General features: G+C 42.7%; 1 protein-coding gene across 7 annotated transcripts in view; it reads left to right on the top strand.

The window, feature by feature from the left end:
- LOC140424818 (uncharacterized) overlaps positions 1 to 19206 on the top strand; it is a 223961-nt gene that overhangs the window by 63109 nt on the left and 141646 nt on the right. For 3 of the 7 annotated variants that reach the window (XM_072508275.1, XM_072508279.1, XM_072508277.1), the window contains one exon: positions 7037 to 7108. The exons of the other annotated variants lie outside the window; for them this stretch is intronic. In XM_072508275.1, coding sequence (XP_072364376.1) covers positions 7037 to 7108 — 72 coding nt within the window. The remainder of the gene's footprint in view (positions 1 to 7036; positions 7109 to 19206) is intronic. 7 annotated transcript variants of the gene reach the window in all.

Consider the following 19206-nt stretch of genomic DNA (forward strand, 5'->3'; position numbering starts at 1 on the left):
ATATTTATCAGTATCTACTGTGTATACTTTAAACAATACAATGTAAGCAATACAATTCGGAAGAAAAGCTTGAAAAATTGGGTCCTTTTTATTAGTACACAGATTATGCAATAATAATTGTACAATAATTGGGGAGACGGTGGCACAGTGGTATTTTCGCTGCTCTAGTAATCCAGACACCCAGGGTAATCTTCTGGGGACTCTGATTCGAATCCCACCAAGACAGATGGTGGATTTTAAACTGAATAAAACATCTGGAATTAAAAGTCGGACCATGAAACGATTGTCGTAAATACCCAACTGGTTCACTATTGTATTTTAGGGAAGGATACCTGCCGCCCTTACCTGGTCTGACTCTTAAGCCACTCAGTTGTATTAAACTGGTGCAAAGGAAACACAAAGGAATTACACTGGAAGGACCACCCGGCATTGACCTAGGCACTGGAAAGTCCAAGAACCCTGCAAAGTCCTCCTTGCTAACATTTGATGGTTTGTGCCAAAGTTTGGAGAGCTGTCTCACATACCAGTTAAGCAACAGTTTGACATAGTCATACTCACAGAATCATACCTTACAGATAATGTTCTAGTTAGCACCATCACTATTCCTGGGTATGTCCTGTATCACTGGCAGAACAGACCCAGCAGAAGTGACAGAAGAGTAGTATACAGTCTGGAGGCAGTTGTTCTGGAAGCCCTCAACATTGACTCTGGACCCCATGAAGTCTCATGACACCAGGTCAGACATGGGAAAGGAAACCTACTGCTGATTACCATGTATCGTCCATCCCTTTAGCTGATGAATTATTACTCTTCTATGTTGAACACCACTTGGAGGAAATGATGTGAAGATGTCGGCGTTGGACTAAGGTGGGCTCAGTCAGAAGTCTTAAAGTCTAACAGGTTTATTTGGAATCACTAGTTTTTGGAGCACAGCTCCTTCATCAGGTGAGTGAAGAGGTAGGTTACACAAACACAGCTCCTGACTTCATTACTGCCTTGGTTCAAACATGGACAAAAGAGCGGAATGCCAGAGGTGAGGGGAGAGTGACTGCTCTTGACATCAAGGCAACGTTTGACTGAGTATGGCATTAAGGAGGCTGAGTCAATGGAAATCGTGGGGGGGTGGGGGGGGGTGGGGGAGGACACTCTCCACTGTGGTCATACCTGGTACAAAGTAAGATGGTTCTTATGGCCATAGGTCAATCATCTCAACTCCAGAACATCACTGCAGTAGTTCCTCGGGGTCCTAGGCCAAACCATTTTAAGCTGCTTCATCAATTACCTCCCAGTCCTCGGATACTGAAGCAGTTAATCTCCAAATGTAGAAAAACCTGGACAATATCCAGGCTTGGGCTGACAAACGGGAAGTAACTCATGGCAAACAAATGGCGGGCAGTCACCATCTACAAGAGAGGATCTAATCATTGCCCCTTGACGTTCAGTGACATTACCATTGCTGAATCTTCTACTGTCAATATTCTGGAGGTGACCATTGACCAGCAACTGAACTGGACAAGCCATATAAATACTGTGGCTACCAGAGCAGGTCAAAGGCTAGGAGGCCCACGGCGAGTGACTCACCCCCCCCCCCCCCTCAAAAATAAAGCCTGTTCACCATCTACAAGGCACAAGTCAGCAGTGTGATGGAATACTTTCCCCTTGCTTGGATGAGTGCAGCTCCAACAACACTCCAGAAGCTCAACATCATCCAGGACAAAGCAGCCCATCTGATTACTACTCCTCCCGCAACCATTCAATCCTTCTACCACCGATGAACAGTAGCAGCAGTGTACCATCTACAGGATGCATTGCAGGACCTCACCAAGGCTTTTTAGACAGCACCTTCCAAACCCACACCATTAACATCGAGAAAGACTGAGCAGGTTCCCCTCCAAGTCACTCACCATCCTGACTTGGAAATCTATCACTGTTCCTTTAAAGCTGGATCAAAATCCTGGAATTCCTTCCCTAACAGCTCAGACTGCAGCAGTTCAAGATGGCAGCTCACCATTACCTTCGGAAGAGCAACTAAGGATGGGCAACAAATGCTGGCCTAACCAGCGATGCCCACAAAGAAATATATGATGGAAGCATTTAAAATTATGACAGGATGAACGATTCAAAGGAGCGGCACGTTGGCCCAGTGGTTAGAACTACTGCCTCACAGCGCCAAGGACCCGGGTTAGATCCCGGCCCCGGGTCACTGTGTGGAGTTTGCACATGCTCCCTGTGTCTGCTTGGGTCTCACCCCCACAACCCAAAAGATGTGTCGAGTAGGTAAATGTCCTCCTCTGCTCCTATTTTGTATGTTCGTATTAGATGGAGAGTAAACTAACATGGACTGGTTGGGCTGAATGGTTTGGTTTGTTTGTATGTGTTGTGACTTTTATGTATTTCCAAACCAAACAAAACCTTAAATTTTTTTAATGCAGGAAACCATGCCATACAGCAAAAACAGCAAAGCATGATATTGCTTTATTTGCAACAAGAATGATCTAATGAGCTTAGTTGAAGTTGTAAACTTGAACTTGTATTGTTGTTTGGGTTTGCTTGTTTGATCCATATGCTAGGATCCTACATGCATCCTTCGGATAAGTCATACATGTGTTTTACATACATCTATTGTAGAGATGTAAAAGCAAAATGGAAGGAGGGAAGAACTGAACTTGTAGTAGGATAGTGCCCAATTTTGCAACTTGGATCTGATTAATTGGTTGGAGATCTTGGAGTGGATTTTGTCTCCTTAACCCTGGTGTAAACTGAATATCAGAGCTAAAATTGAGATGATTGATTGACACATTGTCATTGTTTGTATGATGGCACAGAAGCCAACCTTTTGGATGATAGGCCTATGCAAATGTTTATGCTTCACATGATCCAGCTCCCATCCTTCTTCATCTAATCCTATTACCATTAACACATCCTTATTCTTTTCCCCCTCATGTGCTTATCTAGCTTCTGAAATGCATTGGTGCTGTTTGCTTCAGCTACTACTCGTGGTAACATGATCCATATTCTATCCATTCTCTGGGTAAAGAACTTTATTTTGAATCCCCTAGAGGACTTACAGATAACTTTCTTATAATAATGGCCCCTGGCTCTGGTCTCTCACAAAACTGGAAACACCTCTCTGACTAACCTATCAAACAATTTTCAAAAATTTTCAAAGATCTTTTATCAGGCCGTCCCTCAGTCTCCTCTCTTTTAGAGACAAGAGCCTCAGCATGTTCAGCCTTTCCTGATAACATGCTTGCTTTGTTCTATTTGTGTTGCAGTCTTCCACTAGATGGCCCAGGCACCAGTGTATATCAGGCCAGACTCTTGAGTCAATACAAGTTGGAGATCCTCTGTTGTGTGTGGAATTGGCATGCAATTTTACAGGTTTACTGGGTTCTCTGCTCATTTAAAAACCTGGTTGAAGGAGGAAGGGTGCAAAATAGTCCAAGATTAGAATTATTTTTTAGGTCCAAGAGCAAACCTCCTAGAACAGGCAGAATGTGGGCAACCATCCCTCCCCTTCCACCCACTGCATTCCCATGATCACACCAAGCCATGGGCCTCTGTGGTTTAAACAAGGCTCAATACACGTTTCACATAATTTTTCACATAAGGAAATTCGGCATGTCCACATTAACCCTTACCAACTTTTACAGATGCACCATAGAAAGCATCCTATCAGGCTGCATCACAGCCTGGTATGGCAACTGCTCGGCCCAGGACCGCAAGAAACTTCAGAGTCGTGAACACCGCCCAGTCCATCACACAAACCTGCCTCCCATCCATTGACTCCATCTACACCTCCCGCTGCCTGGGGAAAGCGGGCAGTATAATCAAAGATCCCTCCCACCCGGCTTACTCACTCTTCCAACTTCTTCCATCGGGCAGGAGATACAGAAGTCTAAGAACACGCACGAACAGACTCAAAAACAGCTTCTTCCCCACTGTCACCAGACTCCTAAATGACCCTCTTATGGACTGACTTCATTAACACTACACCCCTGTATGCTTCATCCGATGCCAGTTACATTGTATATGTTGTGTTGCCCTATTCTGTATTTTCTTTTATTCCCTTTTCTTCTCATGTACTTAATGATCTGTTGAGCTGCTCGCAGAAAAATAATTTTCACTGTACCTCGGTACACGTGACAATAAACAAATCCAATTTTTCAATTCTACCCTTCTAGAAATAAAACTGTGCTTGGTTAGCTTTTTTATGGCCTTGTTAACCTGCGGTGCAACTTTTAGTGATTGATATATTCATTCTCCAAAGATCTCTTTGTTCCTGTATCCAACCTAGAATTTCACCTTTGAAGCAACAAATGCCATCACTATTCTTCCTACCAAAATGTACAATCTCACATTTATCTATGTTGAACTTCTTTTGCCAATGCCCATTCTGCAAGTTTATTAATGTCCTCCTGTAATTTGTTGCAGTCCTCCTCAGTATTGACTATCACATTAATGAAGCAGCTGAAGGAAGTTGGGCTTGGGACAATGCCCTGTGGAACTCCTGCAACCATGTCCTGGGGCTGAGATGATTGATCTCTAGCAACCACAACCAGCTTTTTTTGTGCCAGGTATGACTCCATTCTTGGAGAATTTTCCCCCGATCCCAATTGACTTCAGTTTTAGCAGGATGCCCTAATTCTTCAAATGCTGCCTTGATGTCTTTATCACCTCACTTCTGGGATTTCCCTCATGTCCATGTTTAGACAAAGGCTAACTGGTTGTCCATGGCAAATGCACACTTGGGAGTGATGGGCAGCTTATTGTAAGTGTCTCTGCATAGCATTATTGATGATTCCTCCCAACATTTTGCTAATAATTGGGAGTAGGTTTATAGAATAGTAAATAGGCAAGTTTGAATTTATGCTGCATTGTGTGGATAAGGTAACTAGGCAATTCTCCACCTTGTCACGCAGGTGTTTATGTTGCAGCTGTACTAGAACCGCTTGGTGGGCCGTGGCATGTTCTAGAGCTCAGACCTTCAGCACCACAGCCAGAATGTGTCAGGGACAGTTGCTTTTCCTGTGTCCTCCTCACTTGGCCTTTCTTGGAGCTATAGCTGAAAACAAGCTTTTGTGATGCGGACTCGAGCAGTGGCAGGTTGGACACTTGGCACTTCTGACAGAGGAAGGTTGCAAATTCTTAAGTTTTTATGTTTTATGCCTAGGTGCTCGGCAATGCCTGAGGATGGTGTTATTTATGGAGAAGCATCTTCTTGTTCATTGCTTAATTGCCTCCCAGTTAGATGTGGGTTACAGAGTTCTGACTTGATCTTTCATTGTTGGATCATTTAGCTTTGTTCATGGCATGCTTATTTTTCTGTTTAACATACATATAGTTCTGTCTTGCAGCTTCACCAAGTTTGTACCTCCCTTTCTGGTATGGCTACTGCTGGACCTGACATGCTCACCTCCACCCTTCGCTAAACCAGGGTTGGTTGTCTGACTTGTTGATAATGGAGAAGTGAGGGATATACCATCCCAGGAATTTGCAGATTATGGTGGTTTTCAGTTCTGTTGCAGCTGATAGCATACAGCTCTCCATGGATGTCCAACTTTATGCTGTTTGATCTCTTCTTAAATTATCCCACTTAGCATAGTGGTAATACGACATGACATGATGTAAAATGACGCAGTATGAAGACAAGACTTGGTCCTTGCAAGGATTGTACGTGGTCACTCCTACCAGTGTTGCCATGAACAGCTTCATTCATGGCAAGTAGATTGATCAGACCGGCATTGTTCCCTTGCATTGTTTCTCTCAGTCCCTGCCTCAAGCCCAGTCTGGCAGCTGTGAACTTCAGGACTCCAGCTCGATTTGAAGAACGTGAACTATTGATAACGAGAAATATATCAATCTGTGAGGCTGAGCAAAGATCCCACAATTTCCCCTCACAATCAAACTCAAGTATAGGTTCATATAAACACAGACTATAGCTCATAATATATACTTGGATTTTGCAATTGTAATGAAGCCATAAGTGTTAGCTGTCATTACCAATGTGAAACAGATAGCAAATTCTATTGTCTGCTTATGTACAGTTAAACAAGGAAATGCAGATATTGGTGTCAGCAATTTCACTACTCTGTCACAAGAATACACTGTTAAAATCTCTGAAATCTTAATCATCACTTAAATTCATGTGAATCCTTGAAAAGGTTATGCCTTGTTAAGTGAGATGTAACAAGTATATAATTACTGTTGAACAATCTCTTTGGCCATGAAAGAACAATTTTGTATTTATGAAATGTCAAATTTTTGTTGTGATAAACTTCGTGAATTTTTAAAGTTTTAGAATTTTTCTATATTTTACCTTTTTCCTTAATTCCATATGTATGTCCAAAGCTTTATTTCACACTCTGCAAAATGAATAAAAAGGATCACCAGTGGTTTTTACTTCATGGTCTGCCCCTCTGAACATTTCTCAGTGTGACTGGCTGCTTAGTCTGTTGATGACTTCACTGTTTCTGGGTGCCAGAGATCACCTTGAGCTAATGCAAAACTGAAATTAGCATCTGGAAAGGTGAATTGCAAACCATAGAGATCCCTAGACCTTTGCGAAAAACTCTTTTGAGGTGAGCGGCGAGCACCGTTGCTTTTTTTGCTGAATGAAAAGCCTTGTGCCATAGTCTCTACAACTGCAAGAGTTTTATCTTTAAAGTGTGAGGCAGTTGACTATGTAAAGCATCTTGATTGTTGGCATAATGTGTTTAAAACTAATCCAATGTAAGTATCTGCACAGGAATTTCCTTGGTGTTCTCCCACTCAGCTGATGTAATTTTGGCACAAGATTGGTGGAACCCTATTTATATGTGTATCTGGGATAATGGGTATATTTTGCTCAAGGAGATTTGCTGAGTAAATTTCCAGTGTTGGTCTTTTCTACTCCAGGGAACTAGTTTTTTTTTTAGAGCTAATCATTAGTACAGTAACTCTGATTACCAGAGCTGAGATTTGGTACTTTTTAGCATGATTAAAAAGCACCCTGTTAGACAGCATGAAGCTCATTATAAAATGTATTAACTTTCAGAAATTTAAAGGGGAATCGTATAACGGATCTGATTCCAGAAACTTTTGACGGTCTCTCACGTTTGAAATACTTGTAAGTTTCAAACTTTACTTGCTGCTTTTGATGAAGTTTAGTGATTTGTGGGTTTTGCCCCTCAACAAGTTAAGGCAAGCTGTGTGTGTGTTGCTTAAATCTGCTTGTTACAATAAGATTGTTTTTTTGCTCAAATATCTTATTGTCACAGATTGTTGCATCTCACGGAGGGAACAAAAACGACATTGTCTTGCTATTCCGTATCAATTAACATGAATAGTAATCAATTTCCTAATTGAAAGAGATAGCATAACAAGAAAATATTAAGTGAGGAATAAAATAAATGATAACATCTCTCCATTGTAGTAGAAGAATCTATGAAGAATGGGGTTTGATTGTGTACAGTTTTTGCCTCTGGGAGCTGGTACAAATCCAGCACGGGTTGTTGGATAGTGTGGACTGTTTGAAGAATAAATCCAGAGTAAGATTCTTAGTAAGTTCTGTGTTACGACACCCTGAGCGAGGGCACAGCCAATCCCAGCGCCTCTTGACCCGGAGTCGCCACACAATTGAATTAACCAATAATTCTTCGAAAAATACCCAAAGTCTTTGGTCTCTGGCTGCTCAATAATTACAGTCACCAGGTTTGTAAATTTAAACACAATTTGTTTTTAGTAATAACAATAACTATAATTAAATGTGCAGCAAGTACAACTGGTTAACTATTATCCAATTCCTAACTCTCCTCTCTAACCCTGTACACACACAAGACAGAGAAACACACAAGACAGAGAAACACGGGGGGGGGAGGGGGGGAGGGAAAGAGTGGTGTAAAATAAAATAATATTAAAAGTTAAAAGGATAAAAGTCTCTCTTCATATGGATGTATTCCAGTATACCTTTCTTCAGTCTACACCTTCAGTTGGAGGTTTTTGCTTTCATAGAATTCCTCCAGGGCAGAAGGAGGCCAATTGGCCCATCAAGTCTGCACTGACCCTCTGAAAGAGCACCTTACCTGGACCAACTCCCCTGCCCTATTCCCATAACCCCATCTAACCTGCACATCCCTGGACACTAAGTGGCAATTTGTATCATGGCCAATCTACCTAACCTGCACATCTTTGGACTGTTTGAGGAAATCGGAGGACCGGAGGAAACCCACATAATCGCCCAAGGCTGGAATTAAACCCGGGTCCCTGGCGTTGTGAGGCAGCAGTGCTAGCCACTCTGCACCGTGCTGCCCTTTATTCTGTTCTCATTTTTTTCTATTAACCTTAATTTTTAAATGCTGCCCTGATGTCTGGAACCTCCACCATGACCTCTGCACACCACCCCCCCTCCCCAATGCCCCAACTTACCTGTTAGGGGGTTCTCAGTGCCAACTTGGCACCCGAGCACCTTGGCACTGTCAGTCCGGCACCCCGGCAGTCTGTAATGATTTTTGCTGTAGATTCATCCAAGTCTCAAAATTTCTGTGCCGATTCAGAAACCAGCAGGTAGGCAGCATTTCTGGAGAAAGAATTGGAGAGAGTCAGCAGCTCACAGCTTCTTCTCTCAGCATTCAGTACACAACTGTCCCTTCCTGGTTTCTCTGAAAACCATCCCACACGGGTAGGACCCAATAACTGCTTGTCATCAGACAGAATACGGCCTTTGGCCAATTCATTAACCACCAGCAATCGAACTGAATGCCTCTGATCTCTTGGGTTCCAGAAAGTGATTTTTTCTGTTCAAAAGCTAAACCTCCATAGCACAGTGTACCATTTTGCAACTTTTGAGTTCCTCACTTCCTTTGCATGACTTAATGGTATATGTCCATTAAATACCCATGGATCAAAATGATGACGACAAAGTAAAATAAATGGGAAACAAGGAAATCAACAGGAAGGTCCCTTACACATGATTTTCTGCTGTTGAGCACACATGTAATCTGGTGTCGTAGCTTCACCAGGTTAGCATCTCGTTTTTAGATGTTGTGGCTCCTGGCATGCTGTCCTGCACTGCTCATTGAACCAGGTACCCTGTCTTGATAATGGTGGAATCAGAGATATGCCGGGGCATAAGTTTTACAGATTATGATTGAATACAATACTACTGCTGCAGATAGCCCACAGTACCTCATGGATACCCTGGTCAGTTGCTAGATCTTTTCTGCATCAAGCCCATTTAGCACGGTGGTAGTGCCACACATAACAATGGAGGTGTCCTCAGTGTGAAGATGGGAGCTCATCTCCATAAGGACTGTGTGGTGATCAATCCAACCAATGCTGTCGTCAACAGATGTTTCTACAGATAAATTGGTGAGGCTGAGGTCATGCAGCTATTCACCTATTTTGTTGGTTCCCTCACCACCTACCACAGGCCCAGTTTGTAGATATGTCCTTCAGGATTCAGTCAGCTATTGTACTCTTGGGACTAACTACTTACATAAAACATAACAATCAGTGATTTGAGATGAGAAGACTAAGGACCATAAATACATACTGGTAGCGGAAAGTGATGACCTGCTGGAATGACAAGAGTTTAAAACGCACTTAGTTGCTCTGGAAAACTTTGTTCAAACGTCTGCTGGCTGGAACTGCTTGGGGCCTGTAGCGAAAGAGCCCTTGAAGGTCACAGCGCCGTGCAACTCTGGAGAACTCGGGGGAGAGTCCCCCCCCCCCCCGTACATTGATGACTGTATTCGTACTGTTTGCCTCTTTTGCCCTTCTGTCACCTACACCTGGTTATTTCCAATTCTTTCCTACCCTTCCTCGATTTTCTGTTCTCATTTTTGGGGTTAAGCTCTCAAACAAAATAAGTCACTGGACTCCCACAGCAACTTGATTATATTTCCTCACACCCGGTTTCCTGTAAGGACCCCATTTAATTCTCCCTGACGACACGACTGTAATGGGTCAGATCTTGAACAGCGATGAATCTAAATACAGGAGGGAGATAGAGAACCTAGTGGAGTGGTGTAATGACAACAATATCTCCCTCAATGTCAGCAAAACTAAGGAGCTGGTCATTGACGTCAGGAAGCAAAGTATTGTACACACCCCTGTCTGCATCAATGGGGCCGAGGTTGAGATGGTTGACAGCTTCAAATTCCTAGGTGTGCACATCACGAACAATCTGTCCTGGTCCGCCCACGTCGAAGCTACGACCAAGAAAGCACAATAGCGCCTATACTTCCTTGGGAAGCTAAGGAAATTCAGCATATCAACACTGACTCTAACCAACTTTTACAGGTGCACCATAGAAAGCATCCTATCTGGCTGCATCAAAGCCTGGTATGGCAACTGCTCGGCCCAAGACTGGAAGAAACTACAGAGAGTCGTGAACACTGCCCAGTCCGTCACATGAACCCGCTTCCCATCCATTAACTCCATCTACACCTCCCGCTGCCTTGGGAAAGCGGGCAGCATAATCAAAGACCCCTCCGACCCGGCTTACTCACTCTTCCAACTTCTTCCATCGGGCAAGAGATACAAAAGTCTAATAACACGCACTAACAATTTCAAAAAAGGCTTCTTCCCCACTGTTACCAGACTCCTAAACGACCCTCTTATGTATTACTCTGATCTCTTCACACATTTTCTCCACCGAGTAGTACTACATTTCTGTATGCTTCACCCGATGCCTGTGACTATGTATTTACATTGTGTATTTTAAGTTTGCCCTTTGTATTTTCTTTTCATGCACGACTGATCTGTCTGAGCTACACGCAGAACAATACTTTTCACTGTACCTCGGTACATGTGACAAACAAATCCAGTTTCTTTTTCTCCGTTGTATCTGTTCTGATTGTGCAACCCTGCATTTCAGCACTTCAGTGCGTCTTCTGTTTTCCCTCAACCTAAGATTCCTCCCATAATATTTGGCAGAGCCCTTGATCCTGTCTCTTCCATTTCCTGTACTTCTCTTGCCCCTTCTCCTTCCCAAAAAGGAGATAGGATTCCCATTGTCCTCACCTTATACCTCAACAGTCTCTGTATTAAATGGATAACCCTCCATCATTTCTGCTGCCCCCAAAGTGGTGTCACCACTAACACATCTTCCCTTCCCAGCATTTTCAGTATTCTGAAGGTACTATTCTCTCCATGAAACCCTGGTCCACTTATCAATCACCTCCCCTTCCTATGGCAACTTTTCATGCATGTGCAGGAGATGCAACATCTTGTCTCATCATCATCCAAGACTCCAAACACTCCTTCCAGGCGAAATTGCAATTTACATGTACTTGTTTCAATTTAGTATACTCTATTCTCTACTTGCAATGCAGTCTGTTCTACCTCGAGGAGACCAAATGCTCATTGGGTGACCACTTTACAGTATTTGGGGGTTTTAAATGCAAATACTCTGCTTGCCTATTCATGTGACTGCTACCATGAGGTAATGTCTGAGGGGATCCATGAATCCATGATGCATTCAGTTCAGTAAAGACATTGCACCTTGAGCTCATAAAATGATGTCAGAAGTGCAGCTGCGATTGAGTTTTGAAAAGCTGGAAGAGAGGCTACAGACAGAGTAACACTGAAAATGTTCCAACCTGCTAAAAGCTGCTGAAAGAAAAATGTACAGAAGGAAAAGTTTACACAACTCAAAGGCTGCAAGTGAAATACTGGGCAAGGCTGTAAATTAGTTATTTTTCTCTAATCAGTTTTTACAGTGGTTTCCATTGTGAGGCTCACAATACTGATCACATTTTTAAATTACCAGCTCATAGTTATTTTTATCATCATTTTCAAAATTAAATAATTTAAATAAGTCGTTGGCTTGTGGTCCAGCTATATTTAGGAGGAGGGCTATTTTTCTATATCTGAAGCTGATTCAAGCACAGAGGCAATTATAAAATTTCAAGTTGTTCCTTGAAGTTTTTCCAATTCAAGCTTCGTATTCCATACATTTTGAAGGGTGCTGGTTTGTTCAGAACTTCCATATTGGTCTCCGTTCTTCTTTTGTTTTTGCAGATTCTGAGATGTGTAGCGATACAATGACTTTTTCTTTCTTCTTTTCTTATTGCTTACACTTTAGGAAAAAACGCCTGGTACCATGTAGTGATCTTTTTGAGGGATTTCCAGGATGGAAGGCGTAGTGATCACAAAGCCACACAAAGCTCTTTTGAAGAACAAAACTAATTTTATTAACAGTACTAACTTTGAGTTTGACACTTATTCTAAATAGTAAACACATATATAAGAATTAAATTACACTCATTAACACCATCTCTATATACTAACTAACTATAATATCTTAACTAGCTCTGCAATACACTTTGAATCTTGTCTCCTTCAGTTCTAATCCGTTCTCCTCCGGACTCTCCTCTGAACTTCCCCAGACGTCCAAGAGCCAGTGCAATATATAGTTCTGTCCCGAAGCTCCATCTAGTGACTAGTTTTCACATAATATTAACTCTTCAAGAGAGGCTTCAACAAAGGGTCACCTGGACTCGAAACATTAGCTCTTTTCTCTCCCTACAGATGCTGCCAGACCTGAGATTTTCCAGCATTTTCTCTTTGGTTTAACTCTTTACAGGCTCTACATTTGTATAATGTCGCAATTCCATTGGAGTTTATTATTACAACAGTTCAACGTTAAAATTGTACATTTCCCCGGAAAGGATAATGTGATTGCGGATGCTTTGTCACAGGTTTAAGGGCTGACTAGTTACCAATATGGAGACTGGGAAGGGAACTTGTATAATGGGGGTGGATTGATTCATACGTGTTTGTGATTTATGTCTTGCTTACCTCATAATGAAACGTCCATGTCCTGACATTTCATTCTTTTAGGAGGGAGGTTAATAAGGTTTTTTTTTGTTTATTCCCTTATTTTATTTTTCTGTTATCATTTTTGACCCGTGGGTGATTAATGACCATGTATCTTTATATGAAGCAGCAGAGAGAATGAGGAATTCAGAAGTTACATGTGAGAACACACTGCTAGCTTTGAACAGGAACTTCAGACTTTTCGGCGCCAGAGAGAACGATGGGGCGGGACTCGATTTGATTGATTGGCTGGAGGCCAAAGAATTGGCCCAAAAGGCCGTACTCTATCCATTAGCTGGTGGTGATTGGATCCTATCCCAGTGGATTTTCAGAGTTCCAAAGAGCTCAGTTTGACTCCTGGAAGCACAGGAACATGGACTCTCTCTCCTCTGTGTTTTCTCCAGAAAGGCTGTGAATGCTGTATTTCTGGAACTGCAGAGAACCTGAATTAATAAATCCACAGGAAGCTTTTGGGTGGCAGGGCACTGAGAAAGCCGATGGGAAGGCATTCCTACTGATGCCGGCAGCTCTGATGCTATTGAACACTCCTCGAAGGCAGGGATTCCACCCTCACTTGGGCAGAAAACCTGCCTTGGAGAGTTGGAGAGTTACTGGCCAATCATGTAGATCAGCAGTTTTGTAGTCCCAGCAGCACCGGTAGGAACAATGGCCACTGCTGGAACTACCAACTTGTCCTTTTGAGTCCAGGTACTGGGAGAACCCGGGCACAGATAAAATGGGGACCTTGTGCCAGGTAGCATAGGAACATAGGAAACAGGAGTAGGCCATTTGGCCCTTCAAACCTGCTGCACCAGACAACAAGTTCATGGCTGATCTAGTTCAACTCTAAATCCTGAAACAAATTTATCAATACTATACGTGCAGTTGAGTTTGACCAAGCTTCTCTGCCGGGAACGACTCTTGCGGAGTTCTGCTGATTCCGATTACTTTCCTCTGAACTCCTCAGGATCTTCTTTGCGAACGATGGTCTTGCACACACTCATCTGTTGTCGCCATGTCTTCTCTTTGCTGGGATGTAGTCTTCACTCGAGGTGGAGACTTTGCTGGGGGTGGTTTCCAGGGATCTCCTTATACCCCCTCCCCTCTCTCTCTCTTTCTTGCCTTTCTGAAAAGTTCTCTGGCTTCCAGTCAATGACGTTGCCGGAGGGGCGTTGCAGCACCCAATCGGATTCCTGTTTCCATATATGGAAGACACCAGGAGCCCCCTGGAGGTTCATTCTCATGTGTATGGAGTGCACATAGCCCTGCCCACGTATGCTGTGGAGGCACCGTTGAGCCTGGCTGATAGTGGATTTGAGATGTCTGCGAGTCAGGTCAATACTAGACAATACACAAAATACTATTCTTATTTCGTCAAGGTCGTGCACCTCCAGTTCCAGCTTCTAGGATAAGTTCAGACTTGCCCTTGTTCGCCTCTGATCCATGTCTATGTTTATAAGGCCTGTCTGAATTCTTATCAGGCCTGGCTGCTGTTCACTTTAGATTGTCCAATTCTGCATTTGGCCTAGGTTTTCAGGCTGTTGGCATTTTGCCATGGTTACTTCAACAATCTGAAAAAGACAGATGACAATATACCTGCAAAAAGCTTTTGCAAGGTTGCTGCTGCTACCGGCTGGCTTTTTTCTTTGGTGTCATATGCGTTCTGACACCCCAGCACTGGTTCACACACACACACACACACACTTGGGGCAGCCTTTCAGCTGGCCTTCATCCCAGTTTTTGTATATTCCTCAAAAGTGAATTCTATTAATCCGTCTGTACATTACGAGGATCCCTTGTCGTCGCCAATCGAGGAAGCATTTAGTTTCTGTATGCTTTAGAAGTATCTTTGTCTGGACACAGGGTGAGTTTCATTGTCTCTCAGAGTATCTTAATTAGTGGGGTTACGTTTGCTACCGTTTGACCTGCAAGAACCATTCCAGAATCTGCAGAATTTTGAAAAATGACCACTCGGGCAAATTAGCATGGCCAATTCACCTTGCACATGTTTGGATTTGGGGGTGAGATCCATGCTGACACTGGGAGAATGTGCAAACTTCACACGGACAGTGACTCTAGGCCGGGATTGAACCCGGGCCTTGGCGCCGTGAGGCAGCAATGCTAACAACTGTCCCACCGTGCTGCCCCAGTTCATAGGCAATCATTAGATAATTTATTAAGTTTATTATAAAACAACAGTTTAGATATGATGCATTAATTAGATGGAAAAGGTATACGACACGTGACAGTTGGGAGGGATCCCAGTGGATGGGGGGGAAGCACAATGTGTTGATCTCAGTCGCTTGTGGTAACAGCATTTTGCTCTCTCGTCGAAGTTTTAGGAAATCCTTTCCTTGGTAGTCCTTCTTGTAATCCATCTGAGGTTACAGTGCCTGACGAGCACTGCAACCTCATCAGGACCCAGCCCCTGTGCCAGAGCATTTATTAATCCACCTTTTTTCTGAGGGCTGGTAGCTTACCTAGTGCCAAAAACATAAGAACTAGGTACAGGAGTGGGAAATTCAGCCCCAATCAACTATTTAAATCCTTCTGACCAATGGATATAGCACAAATACTCATACCTTCCTATTTGTCACTCTGTTCAAGATCAACGTTTTATAGGTTACATATTAAGGACCCTTTCTAAGCTCTTGCATAGTTAAGGGGTGCACCATCCTACCAGCTTGGAAATGTCAACATGGCAGTCTGAATTAAGTGACCTTGCTGTTTCCAAAGTGTTCAGAAATTGTTGTCTTTTTAGAAAGCGTTTGTTAGGTTTTAGACTGCAGAACATACCAATTCATTAAAGGCCCAATTTCTTACTTTGCCTCCTGTAGTACTTTCAATTCCCTCTTGGTTCCCTGTACTTGCTCAGATTCTGATGACTTTGTTCAGCCTTTTCACCTTCTCTGGACTATCCCTCACCTTTCAGGAGTACTATTTTCCAGCCTGCCTTGGCTGCCTCTACCTCCCTGCATAGTTCATATAGTCTTGTGTCCCTTTCTTGCTGTCTTCTTTGGACTTTCCCTCTTCCTTCAGTTCCTGCCATTCTCTCTTTTTTCCCGTTCCTCCAATTCCAGTTCCAATTTCCACTGCTCCAATCTTAATTTCTCTACCACTAATTTATCTGTTTGTGTCCTCAATTTCCACCTCCGGATGTTTCACCAGCCATTCTAAATTTCAGTTCTCCTGGCTTTCGAGTATTACAGACCCAAGAAAACCTTTCGTAGTTTTAAAATGTGTTTGAAGTAACAATTTACTTTCCCAAACTGATCTTTTGTCAGTCTATGGAAACAAATTCTGGATACGAGCCCCCAATTTTGTTATGACTATGTGAGAAGAAGTGAACTGGCTCTCTTCTTATCAGCTCCTTGGTTGGACACAACAAAACTTTAAGTTCGTTTTTTACGAGGAGAAACCATTTTCAAATCAGAATGTGTTCAACTAATGCAGTGAGCAATAAGGAGCCAATCAGACAAGGTTTTCTTGAGTTAAAGAAATAACATTTATTTATCGCTCAACCCAAGGAAAAAAATAATAACACTATGACACACACGCATGCTTATCAGAAATAAGGGAAGTTACAGTGCAATAAAAAAAGTTAAAAGAATATGTAGAAAAGAGACTTGCAGTTAACATAAAAGGAATCCCAAGGTCTTCTCTAAGCATATATTAAAATGAAAACCGCTTATTGTCACAAGTAAGCTTCAAATGAAGTTACTGTGAAAATCCCCTAATCGCCACATTCCGGCGCCTGTTCGTGGAGGCTGGTACGGGAAATGAACCGTGCTGCTGGCCTGCCTTGGTCTGCTTTCAAAGCCAGCAATTTAGTAGTGTGCTAAACCAGCCCCTATAAATAATAAAATCAAGAAGCCTGATTAGGGATAAAAAAAAGACTTGCACGAGGAGGCAGGAGAAATAGTAGAGGTATTAAACAAGAACTTTGCATCTGTCTTTATAAAGGAAGAAGATGCTACCCAGGCCGAGGTGAGAGAGGAGGTAACTGGTGCACGCAAATAATTTACAGTTGAGAAGTAGAGTTGTTTGGTAATCTTAAAATAGATCAGGTACCAGGACCGGATGAAATGCATCCAAGTGAAGTGAGAGTGGAAATTGCAGAGACATGAGTGATAATTTTCCAGTCTTCCGTAGACATCGGCATGTTGCCAGAGGACTTGAGAATTGCTAATGTTATGCCCTTGTTTGAAAAGGGCTCCTAGGATAAAGTTGGCAACTATATATCAGTCAGTTTGAGTTTGGTGGTAGGGAAACTGCTGGAAACTAAAGTTTGGGACAAATCAATAGTCACTTGGACAAATGCAGGGTAATTAAGAAAAGCCAGCATGGATTAATTAAGGGAAAATCATGTTTAACTAGCTTGTTGGAGTTTTTTTTTGAGGTAACATCTTGATGAGGACAATGCTGTTGATGTGTATATGGATTTTTAAAAAGCATTTGCTATAGTTCCAGCCAACAAATTTGTGAGCAAAATTCTAGCTCATGGAATAAAAGTGAAAGTAGGCACTTGGAAAATAAATTGGCTGAATGACAGGCAACAGAGCGTGGTGCTAAATACTTGTTTTTTAGATTGGGGGAAGGTTTGTAGTGGATCTCCCCAGGGGGCTGTGTTAGGATCCTTGGTCTTCCTGATATAAATTAATGACCTCGACTGGTGTTCAGCACATGATTTCAAAATTTGAAGTTGATACGAAGATTGGAAACACTGTCAACTGTGATGAGGATAGTTTTGAATTTAAAATGTTGGTGTGGTGTGATTCATTTTGGCAGGAAGAATATGTAGAGACAGTATAAAATAAAGGGAGAAACTGTAAAGGAGTTGCAGGAACAGAGGAAACTCGATGTATATGTACGTACGACATTATGTAAATATGTACAGGGCAGCATGGTAGCACTGTGGCTTCACAGCACCAGGATCCCAGATTCGATTCCCTGCTGGGTCGCTGTGTGGAGTCTGCACATTCTCCCCATGACTGCGTGGGCTTCCTCCGTGTGCTCCAGTTTCCTCCCACAGTTCAAAGACGTGCAGGTTAGGTGGATTGGCCATGATAAATTGCCCTTAGTGTCCAGAAAGATTAGGAGGGGTTATTGGGCTACGGGAATAGGGTGTCAGTGAGGGCTTGAGTGGGCCAGTGCAGACTCGATTGGCCGAATGGCCTTCCTCTGCACTGTATGGTCTGTGTTCTATTAAAGATGGCATAGAACGTTGAGAGAGCAGTTAATAAAGCACATAGTATGTAACGCTTTATTAATAGGGACATTGATTACAAGTCATGTTGAACTTGTATAAGACACTAGTTTGGCCTCATCTGGAGTACTGTGTCCAGTTCTGGCACCATATGTGAGGAAGGATATGAAGACATTGGGAAGAGTATGGAGGAGATGCACAAGATTAATTCCAGGAGTGAAGAACTGGAGCTATAGATTGGAGAGGTTGGGACTATTTTCCTTGGAGAAAAGAAGGCCGAGTGGAGATTTGATGCAGGTATTCTTAGTCCTGAGGGTATAAGTGGGGGGTCTCATAGAAACCCATAAAATTCTAACCGGATGGGACTGGGTAGACGAAAGAAGGATGTTCCCTTCTTGGATGGTCGGGGTGTCCAGAACTCAGGGTCACCACTTTAGACTGAGATGAGCAGAAGTCTTTTCACATAGAGAGTGGTCATCTTATGGAATTCTTTACCACAGAAAGCAGTTGAGGCTAAAACACTATGCTTTCAAGAAGCAGTTAGTCATAGCGTTTTGGCGAAGGGGATGAAAGGATATGGGGGAAGGCGGGACAGGAATTAAATTGGATGATCAGCCAGGATTATAATGAATGGCGGAGCAGGCTCGAAAGGCTGAATGGCCTCCTCCTATTTTTTATGTTTCTATGTAAATAGTGAGACACTGGTCCCACTCAAAAGAGCATTAAGAACTAGAGGGCACAGATTCAAAATAATTGGCAAAAGGAATAAAAATGATATGGGGAAAAAACCTTTCACCCAGAGGGTGGTTGGAATCTGGAGCAAACTTCCTGAGAGGGTGGTGGAAGCAGGTTTGATTGAGGTCTTTAAAATGGAATCGGATTGCAGATGGGAGGTCCTAGGATGTTGTGGGTTATCAGTTTGGACAGGCCTGAGAAGGAGGGAGCACCTGGTGAATTCAGAAGATAGGTAGATAAATTTATAAATTAATTCTCCTCTGAAATCCCTTCTATGATAGCTCCATGTTAGCTGTAATATTTGTCTCTGAGCTATGAATTTGTGAGTTGCTTCTATGGAAAAGGAAAGTGATATCGATCATAGTCATAGAGATTTACAGCGTGAAAAAAGCCCTTCGACCTAACTTGTCCATGCCGCCCTGTTTTTACCACTAAGCTAGTCCAAATTGCCTGCATTTGGCCCA

The sequence above is a fragment of the Scyliorhinus torazame genome, chromosome 6 (genome assembly GCF_047496885.1).
Source record: "Scyliorhinus torazame isolate Kashiwa2021f chromosome 6, sScyTor2.1, whole genome shotgun sequence".
In the NCBI taxonomy this organism is placed as follows: domain Eukaryota; kingdom Metazoa; phylum Chordata; class Chondrichthyes; order Carcharhiniformes; family Scyliorhinidae; genus Scyliorhinus; species Scyliorhinus torazame.